Genomic DNA, 10,764 nt, shown 5'->3' with positions numbered 1-10,764 from the left:
GCAGATTCTCTTTGTGTTCTAGTTTCTACCCCCTACAATGATTATATTCCTAATGATTTGAATTAACATTAGGAAGGTACTTTGCTGGGCTTATGATGCCATCTTTGCATCTATTTAAATATGCAGCTTCAGAGGTCAGTGGCATGTTGCTGATATTATCACCCTTATAACAAAAGAAATCAATAACAAATACTTTAAGGCAAATAGAAGGTTAACATACTTAGCTCTCTATTAATTGTTATAAAAAGTACTATCCCTCCAAAAGAAGTAAAGAAAAATTGGATCAAAATTGAAGTTTTTCTTTCAATTATATTATTGCCCTTCCACAGAGAGGCTGACTGAAAAATGAAAACAAAGGGCAGCTCACTCAAACACAAGACACAGCTCCATCAACTTATATCACATGGAGTTCTCATTCCAAATCTATTTCGTTAAAAAAGAAAGGAAAGTTAGTGGAATTAAAACTGAGGGAGCATAGTCTGGGATTACGATCAAGGGGTACAAAACGTTCCCTTATCTATTTTGTTGGGGGGGGGACTCTGCATTTCTTCATTAACCATCCTTTTTCCATCTTAGATGTTTTTGCAATGAATCTGTTCCTAGTCCAAATATGGATGATGTCATGGTCTTATTTTGGTTCATCTCTACAGTGAACCTGCCTATCAGTTCAGCGATTGTAGTCGGGATGAACATTGGAGATATCTTATTGATAAGAGGCCTCCGTGCATTCTCAACAAACCCTCGATAACAGATATTGTTTCACCTCCAGTTTGTGGAAATTACTTTGTGGAGGTGGGAGAAGAATGTGACTGTGGCCTTCCTGCAGTAAGTTTTTTTTGTTTTTATCAACAAGAGTAATTCAAAGAACTTTCTCAAAAATGGGAATCCTTGCAAAACCATCTGGTTTCTAAGTGTTTGAGCCATCCAAGGGATTGGTTTGTGAATGGCATAGGCTTGTGTCCTTTTTCTACATGCATGTATGAAGGGTTTCTTGGATTTGGTAAACCAGTTGTAGAGGAATGGAGAACTGGTACCTCACTATCATTTGGGTGATTAAAAAATGGGTGATTGACAATTCCCCAAAAATCCTTCTCTTCTGAAAAACCCTATTTTGTTGATATGGCCACATTATCTGTCCCACTATTTTCTTGAGCTGCTTCCTCCCAGAATTTGTGATCTTTAATCTATATAATGTTTTTTATAAGAACAGTAATTTAGTAAAGTGTTCTCTTTATATTTTAAAATATACATCTAATGGTCTGTGAGAGACCAAAGAAGGAAATGTCTACTCAATGATCATATAAAGAAGTAGATTAGCCTGCAGAAGCAATGGGGCATGGCAAATATCTCAAGAGGAACACCTCCCACCCATTCTCTTGGTCCGTAAAGACGAGGTGGTAGTAATATAGTTTCAGTATTAAAAGATTCTGCTAATGTAAGCTTACAATCAAGGTAGTGTTAATACTCATGGTTGGTGCTTCTTCTCTGGACTACCTCAAAGGCTGGCATGATGAGCAGAAAATCCTTCATGAATAAGAAAGGAATGTGGGTGTACATTGACTTCACAATTAGGTGAAGATATTTTTATTTGTTTTATTCTTTTCATACAGAAGATATCAGATAAATCTGTTTCATGTAGATATGCTATCCTCCATTTGAAATAACAGTTTGTGCATTTGCAAGCATGAACCCCATAAGAGGGAACACATTGCAGAAATGTCTTTTTCCTTGGCAGTTTCCCTCTTCAAAAATTGACCAATTAAAAAAGACCAGGCTGAAAAGCCTATGACATCATTTGATATGTTTTGGTTTTCAGAATTGTAAAAATCTGTGCTGCAATGCTACAACTTGCAAACTGAAACCTGGAACACAATGTGAAGATGGACTGTGTTGTGACGGATGCCAGGTAAGGCTTGTTTATTTTTAACACAGGAAAGATTTTACCCTGCTCCAAACTAGCCATATAGAAATGTAATATTTCTTGGCTGTTTACTATGATCAAAACGTTTTAACCCTATCCCTATCCTGTCTTCCATTTTATTTGACCCTTATGAACATATCCATCAGCAACACATTGTCTAGGTTTCAACATTTAATAATTTAATAATACATGTTAAATTCCTTTCTCTTTACCTCATTTTTCTAACCATTGATAAAAGGTATCCTATATTCTAAAGCAGGCATGTCAAACTGCCGGATGCGTCACACCAAAACCGCACCCACCCCATTGCTGTCAGTGGGGAAAAAGTCATGATACATCATGCGACGTCACATGATGTCGCGAGGTGACATGCCTGTTCTAAAGTATAATAAAGTATACTTAATTAACTCTTCCTCCATTGGTAAATCTTCATTTTTCCAATATTCAGCTAATACACTTCTCACTGCAGTTAATACATGTAAAATTAGATATATACACTCTTTCTCATAATTTCCTACAATTATGCCTAACAAAAATAATTCAGGCTTAAAATCTATGTTTTTTAGTCATTTTCTCTAACCATATGTGTATTCTTGATCAGAATCTTTGGGAAATGTCCATCAAAGATGGTAATAAGTGCCTGGTTTTTGTCTACATTTCCAACAGTTGCTAGATATGTTTTTAACCTCACCAGTGTTAAATGCCATCTGTAGAACATTTTGTATAGATTTTCTTTGTATGCCATCACTTTTGTTATTTTAGCATTTCTTTCCCAAAGGCTTTCTAGTTCTATGTTATGTCCAAAAATCTTTGCCCATGTTATCATTGTTTCTTTAACTTATTCCTCTTTAAACTTAACATATATTTATAAAGTTTCTTAATCAATTTTTCGTCTGATGTCAGTAGTATCTTGTCAAATTCTGTCTGTTCTTTATAAAATCCAGATATTTTCATATCTTTTTCATATCTCATTTGGATTTGCAGATATGGCCACCATGGTAGGTCAATACCCTGTTCTTCTAATTCTTGCCTGTGTTTTAATTTCCCTTCATTATTCAAAATGTCTTTATAAGTCACAATTTTCTTGTAGTTAGTTAAGATTGGGTGAACAAATGCTTCCATTGTTGAGAGCCATCCAGGTATTTTCATGTATATTTTCGCTTTTACTTTTTCCCATTCTAAAAAAAAGTGCATTTCTTATATAATGATATTGAAAGTATCTGTGTATTTTATTGTTCCCATACTATAGGAAGGCATGCCACTCAAGTTGTAAGTCATGTCCCTCTAGGTATAGCAGTCTTTTATCTCTAAACGTGATCCATTCTTTTAGCCATGTTAGCTTAATAGTATAAAGTCCAGTTCGGCAATCCAAATCCTCCATTTTCTTTTGTTTCTTGAAGCATTTTCAATCTAATTCTAGCTTTTTTTCCTTGCCAAATGAATTTCAGTATTAATTTATTTAGTTCATCAAAGAAGTTTTTTCCCAATCTTATAGGTATTGTTTGAAATAAAAAAAGTATTTTTGGTAGAATATTCATCTTCACTGTTGCTATTCTCCCCAGCATGGAAAGTTGTAAGTTTTTCCATTTTTCCAAGTCTAGTTTTATTTTAGTAATTTTCTTCTTTTATTGTTGCATATCTTGCTGTTAAATAAATCCCCTCTTTCGGCATGATAAAGCACGTATGTGAAAATAATATATTTGTTCTTTTGACTGAATTTGCATGGAAAACAGTTTAAATAAGGGTGGGCAATGTTTGAGATTGGTGCCCTAACTCAGCTTCCTAACTGTCTGGAAGGTTCTATGTGGTCCCTGGTAATACTGTGACATTTTCCTCTCTGAGCCTTTTAGAATGGAAATAGGTGCAGGAGACTTCTGGAAGTAAAGCTGCTTCCCCCCCCCTTTAAGTTCTCTACCTGCTCTCTAAAGCTCTAAATTCAGGTGTTCTGTGGAGCATTCTGGAGGTGTTGCAGGACCATGAAAAGAGAGGTGCAAGTTCCTCATTCCTTCTTTCTACGTGGGATCCCAGTGGACTCTGTAATGAACTTTTTTTGCAGAGTGACTCAAAACATTTTGTTATTTGCATATTTCCATCACAAGCCTAGTTTCACAGCAGGAGAAGGGAGCTACCAGTTTTTCAGCACGTGACAGAAAATTCTATGTATGCTTCTTTCCATGTAGAGAAATAAAAATATATCATGAGAAGTTCAGCAATTCACTTTTTGCTGCTTTTTCATGGCAGCCCAATTGATTTTCCCTCTGTGGTCAGCCAATAGGTTGAACTTGTCTTTCAGGAATTGAGCCTTTCATTGCATTCATTTCCCCACAGCAAATAAGACAGACTGGGACTTCTAGGCACCACACACAGTTGTAACAGGACAGGGATGCCTTGCTTGGTGATCCACAAGACAGATGAAGAGGAGGATTTGAAATGTGTTGCGAATCATGGTTTGACTTTTTGATCTCTGCTGCTGAAGAGTGATAGCTGGAGTATTTTTGATTCTCACCCACAGTTTAGGAGAGCAACAAAAGGAGTGAGTGTGACATTGCTGAAAGCTGCACTGGCCGATCTGCTGAGTGCCCCATGGATAGATTCCATAGGAATGGACAACCATGCCTAAACAATGAAGGTTACTGTTACAATGGGAAGTGCCCCATCATGGATCACCAATGTATTTCTCTCTATGGGTCAAGTAAGTCAACCTTAGGATTTCGGAATAGTGGTCTTATAAAAGATTAAGATAGTCATTGCCATTAATGAAAGATATTTTCTCCTTTGTATCCATAGTAAATCATCAGTACATTTCTGTTCTATAACAGAGTTGGAAGGAGCCTTGGAGGTCTTCTAGTCCAACTCCCTGCTCAAGCAGGAAGCCTTATACCATTTCCAATCTTTTCTTTAAAAAATCTCCAGTGTTGGAGCAACCACAACTTCTGAAGGTCTTTTCCAGATGGAATATTTTTTCAAGATGAAGTTCTTTCTTTGAAGGCTGTAGAACAGACCAGAAATCTGGAAAGACAGACTTTGGGGAAGGATGCTTTTTTTTATTATTGAAAATTTTTAAGATTTTACAATAGATCTTTTGGTTTAAAGTTCCAGTCATCCCTAGGGAACTTGGCCAAGGGTCAAAGATGATGGCAGTTGCAGACCAGAAATCTGGAAAGACAGACTTTGGGGAAGGATGCTTTTTTTTATTATTGAAAATTTTTAAGATTTTACAATAGCAAAAACAAAACAATTTTCCCCAACCATTTGGGCTTGCGTAAATTTAACGTTCCTCACCCAAATAGTTTCCCAGGTATCTAGTAAAACCGGTTCACCAAAGTTTTGTGCCCATTTAATCATACATTCTTTGACTAACTCTGCTTCTGAGTTCAATTCTACTAGGACCCCATAAATTGTGGGTTGTGGATACATTCCCAAATTGGACAAAATCTGAAACAATCCCAATAAGAGATAATGTAAATTGATTATGGGACTGTGTGCTAAGAATATTCAAACCCCAAGATTGAAACTTTCTTTGCATTTGGCATGATAATTGAAGAGACAGCTCTTGGGGTGTGTGATTCTTATCACTGATCACTCCTGACTTTCAGACTATTCACAAAATTTTCAGAATGATTTTATGTTGAAAAAGGAAATTGAAAATAAGTCTCCTTTTTCAGATAAAGTAGACAGTTTTCAGTAAAGAGGGAGATTTATCTTGGCCATAGATCAGTGGTGCAGTGAGGCTTTGCATATAGAAAGCCCAAACACAGGTTTCAGGTCACTAATTAAAAGAATTAACAGAATAACTGAGTTGGAGGAGTCTTGGAAGTCTTCTAGCCCAACCCCCTGCTCTAGCAGGAAACTGCATACCGTTTCCAATCTCTTATTTAAGAGATTGTAGCACCCACAACTTCTGAAGGCAATCCATTCCATTGATTAATTGTTCTAACACAAAATTTCTCCTGATTTCTAGGTTGGTTCACTCTTGATTCGCTTTTGTTCATTGGTCTTGTTCTCCTTTCAGGTGTTTGGAAAAGAGCTTGACCCCTCATCTTTGTGGCAGTCCCTCAAATATTGGAACACTGCTATCATATCACCTCTAGTCTTTCTTTTCATTAAATTAGACATATCCAATTTGTGCCATTGTTTTTCATAAGTTTTAGCCTCTGATCCTCTAATCATCTTTGCTGCTTTTCTCTGTGTTCTTTCTAGAATCTCAACAACTTTTTATATATAACGGCGAACAAAACTGGATGCAATATTCCAAGTGTGATCTTACCAAAGCATTATAAAGTGGTACTAACATGTCACATAATCTTGATTTTATCTCTCTGTTAATATAGACTAGGACTGTGTTGGATTTTTGACCATTGTGGCACACTGATGGTACATATTTAAGTAGTTGTCCACTAGAACTCCAAGATCCCTCTTATAGTTATAGTACTGAGCCAGATATCACCTATTCTGTACCTGTGGTTTCTTTTTTCTTGCCTAAACATAGAACTTTTTTTTTACTTTTTTCACCATTGAATTAATTTTGTTAGATAGGATCGAGTGTTGAAGTCTCTCGAGATCCTCCTGGATCTTTAGCCTCTCTTCTGGAGGGATGGCTATTCCCGCCAGTTTGGTGTTGTCTTTCAATCCTATATAGAAAATGTTGCTGGACTAAGGACTCTACTATCTGCATTTACAATACACTCTGTGAATAATTAGGGAGGAGCTGTCTTCACCCTCTTTCTCTCATATATAATATCGGGGCTGAATTGCCTCTTATTCATCTGGACTGCATCCCCTCCCACCCAGGCATCCCCCTCCTCACTGTGTTCCAGCACACGAATGCATCTACAATAGTGTTGAACTTGGAAAATGGAGAATGAGGACACAGAGGAATGAAGCTGCACTCAAATTTCCCTCCAGCCATTGATTTACTGCAGGGTCTTCTGCAACTTGCATAAAGTGGCTTCAGCTTTTTTGTCCATAAAATGAAATAAGCAAGTTTAGTGTAGTACTGTGTCAGATAGAGAATGATTCAGTCATAATGAGGATTAGATAAATAATGGATTACAAAATAATAGATTACAAAATAAGCAAACATTAACTAGCAAATAATAAGTAACTGATCTTTCCTCTGAGATCTCTTAAGCCATTCTTTATCCTATTGGCATGATACACACTCAGGTATTTGTCTTGGTTCCTCACTCCTTCTTGCAGGAGCAACTGTGGCTCCAGATTCATGTTTTGATCGTAACCTGCAAGGCCAAGGTAATTTCTACTGCAGAAGGGAAAAGGGTAAAATCTTTCCATGTGCACCACGGTAAGCAATCTAAATTATTTCCTGCTATGCTGATGATATAAAATAAGGATAATATAAGAAGTATTTTCATGTCCACATTTGTTGGAACTTGATTCTATCACCTGGTTAAAACAACAGAAATGTGAGTCAATTTCTGAATGGCTAATTTCCCTTTGTTTTCCATCTTGGGTTACAAGGTGGAACACAAGCTGAGTGTAAAAAGAATGCCATGAGGATAGAAGTGCCTTTTAAAAGATTGTGTCAGAAAGGAGAGATACTCCTTGACTTACAACTATTCATTTAATGACTTCAAAGAAGTGACACACAACTAGTCCTTGCACTTATAACGGTTGCAACATGTGAGTCATGTGAGCAAAATTTGGGTGCTTGGTGACCAACATTTATTTATGAGGGCTGAAGTGTCCCAAGGTCACATGATCACCATTTCCGATCTTCCCAGCCAGATTCTAATAAATCAAAGTCAATGGGGGAGGTCAGATTTGCTTAACAACCAAGTGATTCATTTAACAATTGTAGTGATTCACTTAACAACCATGGCAAGCCCATAAAATTTGGTGCAGCGCACAGCCTTGTTTAGAAATAGAAATTCTTCACCAATTTGTGGTCATAAGTCAAGGACTATGCTACAATCAGCCTTTCTCTTTGGGAGGACATTACCCACCTTATTTACCCTGCATATTACTGAATAAACCCTGGTTGGCTAAGTTTATGAATTGCATTTAGTCATAAATCATGATTTAGAAACCACACTTGCTAAATTTGCACCACATCTTAAACCCAAACTAAACAATAGCGCACATTTTCTTTTAGTAATGTGTGTAAATCCAAACTCTACCTTTAGCTCTTACACAAACACACAGATCCCTGTGCCATTGTTTCCCATTAAAACAAGGGAAGTTCAATCTTTATTTCTCTCTACTCTCATATTTTTTATTAAATTGAAATGGAATAATAGCCATTTTTCAGGGCAATTTCCCTCTCCAGTGTTTAGTGCAGTTGCCCCAATCTTTAGATTTCAACTCCCATCATCCCCTGACATCCAATGATCAGAGATTATGAGAATTTTAAACCAGAGATCTGGAAAGACCAAGCCTCTTAAAATCTACTTTAGGAGTTTTCCTGGTGGATAACAGATGCATTCCTTGCTCTTAAGATAAGAATCCTGACTCATCCATCTTCACCCTCAAAAACAGGGAAATCACAGCGAGCCAGTTGGAGATACAGGAATTGTGTTCTCTGTTTCGCTCCAAACCTTGAAACACCTTATGAGATTTTTCAGTTATGTGTTGGGGGCAACGAGTTCCTGCTGAGATTGAGCAAAGGTCTGGTTCTCCATCTCTAATTAAACACACACACACCACACACATAAAGGTTAACCAAGATCAAGGTTGTTGGCAGAGTCACTCATGCCTTGCTCCCAGTTGGATTACTGCATAGCAATAACCCTTGAAGAGCGTTTGGAAGCTACAACTGGTACAGAAGGCAATGACACTGAGAGTTTGGGAGTGGCATATGTGATTCCATTGTTACACAAGCTGCACAGGTAGCCAGTGTGCTTCTGGAAAATTCAGGGAGTTGATCATGACCTTTGAAGCCCTTTATGCCATGGGTCCAGGATATCAGTGGAACTGCCTTACCTTGTTAGGACTAATCTGCCCCAGTGCTTCCGTAGAAAGGGCCTGCTTCGGATTCTGCCAACCAAACAGTTTTGGCTGGTGTGGTGCAGGAGAAAAGCATTTTCTGCTGTGCCCCCCCCCCTTGGCAATATTTTGTTATCAGAGGTGAGGTCTGCCCCCAGAATTCTGGTCTCCCAGAACAGCCTATAAGCTGGGCTCTATCTGGGTCCCCAGCATGGGTCTCCTAAGTTGGGGAGGGCTGACTGGGTAGAGAAGGGCTTCTGACCTCCAGACTGCCCTTCATCTTGATTTTTAATTTTTAACTTTTATTCTAATTATTTTTAGCAATTTCTAACTTTTCATTGTATTGTAAGTCACCCAGGACATGGGGGCATGGGAAACAAACAAACAAAATGCTTGCAAATAAAGAACCGGCCTCTCATTACTCCATTCTTGTTAATTAGTATGAATTCACTGTTTCCTTTTCAGGGATAAAAAGTGTGGCAGGTTATTCTGCGTACTGGATCGAATTGGATATAAAAGTTCATGCCAAAGTAGAGCTATACCAAATGACCTAGATTTTGGAATGGTTACTGTTAGAACAAAATGTGGAGATGGAAAGGTTAGTAAAAGTTTACCGCTAATGTATGTGCTCTAAAGTCTGATTCCACAAGGTGAAAATTTTCCACTAAAAATTTCACAATAGATCTTGCTGAAAGCTGGTTTAGATTTTTCCACACTACCGTGAATCTGCATAGAAGAAAAGCCTTCTTTTGGTTGTTGTTATTTTGTTTTCCTTCAAAGAACAACCCCAACAAATGAGGTGGATGTCCAGGGCTGTTTCTTTCTTGCAAGAACAAAACGCCTGGCCTTCTCAGAGCCTTGTGCTTCTCTCTTGCAGCATCTTCTGGACAGACTGTCAAGAGACAGTCCTTTCTCTGAACTTGTAGGCATCTCCATAGAGAAGATGGAAGAGAGAAATAGAAAATCAGGGCAGAGCTGGTTGTGACCTAAAGGTTACCAGTTCAATGAATCTATTTAGAAGTGCTGAAGCAATCCCAAAGTTTATCTTAAAGGATCAGGAATCACTTCCCCTTGATTTTTATAACCTGAAAGAAGTTTGGGTTAGTTCTAAGGAATGACAGAGTTTACTTGTGTAGAAAAGTGCTGTATTACTCCACTGATAATCTCTTGCTTTGACTTTCAGGTCTGCAACAGCAACAGGCAGTGTGTTGATGTGAATACAGTCTACTAATCAGCCCGTGCTTCTCACAGGTTTAATTTTGGAGATCCTTCTTCCAGAAGGTTTTACCTCCAAGACCCATCTGCCTGCAACCTACTAGTAAATCACTCTTAGTTTCCAGACGCTATCCAAAGTCTGCAATATTTCTTCTCCATATTTAATCTGATTATCTTTTGCTGTAATCAAACCTTTTTCCCACCACAAAGCTCCATGGGCATGTACAACACCAAGGGCTTATTTGCTGTCAAGAAAAAAAAATGGCCATTTTACCGTTTGCCAATTGCAGAGCACATTTAAACGCAACAAGTTCTGCCTTTTGAGCTGATGTATTCGAAGTCAATGCTTCCTCTCCCACAATTTCACGCTGGCTTTCCAAGATATAACTGCTTCCATTAATAAACTAACTATTCTCATTCTGCATTTTGTAAAAGCTCATTTTTCAAATCTGGTTTGCTGGAGTAAACCTCATCAAGAACTTGCATGCAATCATGCAGAAACCATCAAGTGAATTATCTACTGGCATTAAAGAAGTTGGATTTAGCTTATTCACAATCACCTGTCTCATTCTGAGACATTCTATCTCAGAAAGAGCCCTAAAGAAAAATCATCCACATATTGCAACATAGTCCCAAGTGTTTTCAAAAGGCAGGTGCACTTTCTTGGTTTTTCCTTGAAAATGTTT

General features: G+C 37.8%; 1 protein-coding gene across 1 annotated transcript in view; it reads left to right on the top strand.

The window, feature by feature from the left end:
* The window catches only part of LOC120312895 (zinc metalloproteinase/disintegrin PMMP-1-like), a 52,554-nt gene extending 42,054 nt beyond the window's left edge, over positions 1–10,500 (top strand). Inside the window, exons 15-19 of the mRNA XM_039354201.1 lie at positions 3,053–3,060; positions 4,453–4,613; positions 7,121–7,223; positions 9,329–9,461; positions 10,047–10,500. Of these exons, the coding sequence (XP_039210135.1) occupies positions 3,053–3,060; positions 4,453–4,613; positions 7,121–7,223; positions 9,329–9,461; positions 10,047–10,094 (453 nt within the window). The 3' untranslated portion in view covers positions 10,095–10,500. The remainder of the gene's footprint in view (positions 1–3,052; positions 3,061–4,452; positions 4,614–7,120; positions 7,224–9,328; positions 9,462–10,046) is intronic.
* The last annotated feature ends 264 nt before the right edge of the window (positions 10,501–10,764 follow it).

The sequence above is a fragment of the Crotalus tigris genome, unplaced genomic scaffold (assembly GCF_016545835.1).
Source record: "Crotalus tigris isolate CLP2741 ecotype Arizona unplaced genomic scaffold, ASM1654583v1 scf7180000018549.3470463, whole genome shotgun sequence".
NCBI classification, from domain to species: domain Eukaryota; kingdom Metazoa; phylum Chordata; class Lepidosauria; order Squamata; family Viperidae; genus Crotalus; species Crotalus tigris.
This window is presented reverse-complemented; position numbering and strand designations above follow the sequence as displayed.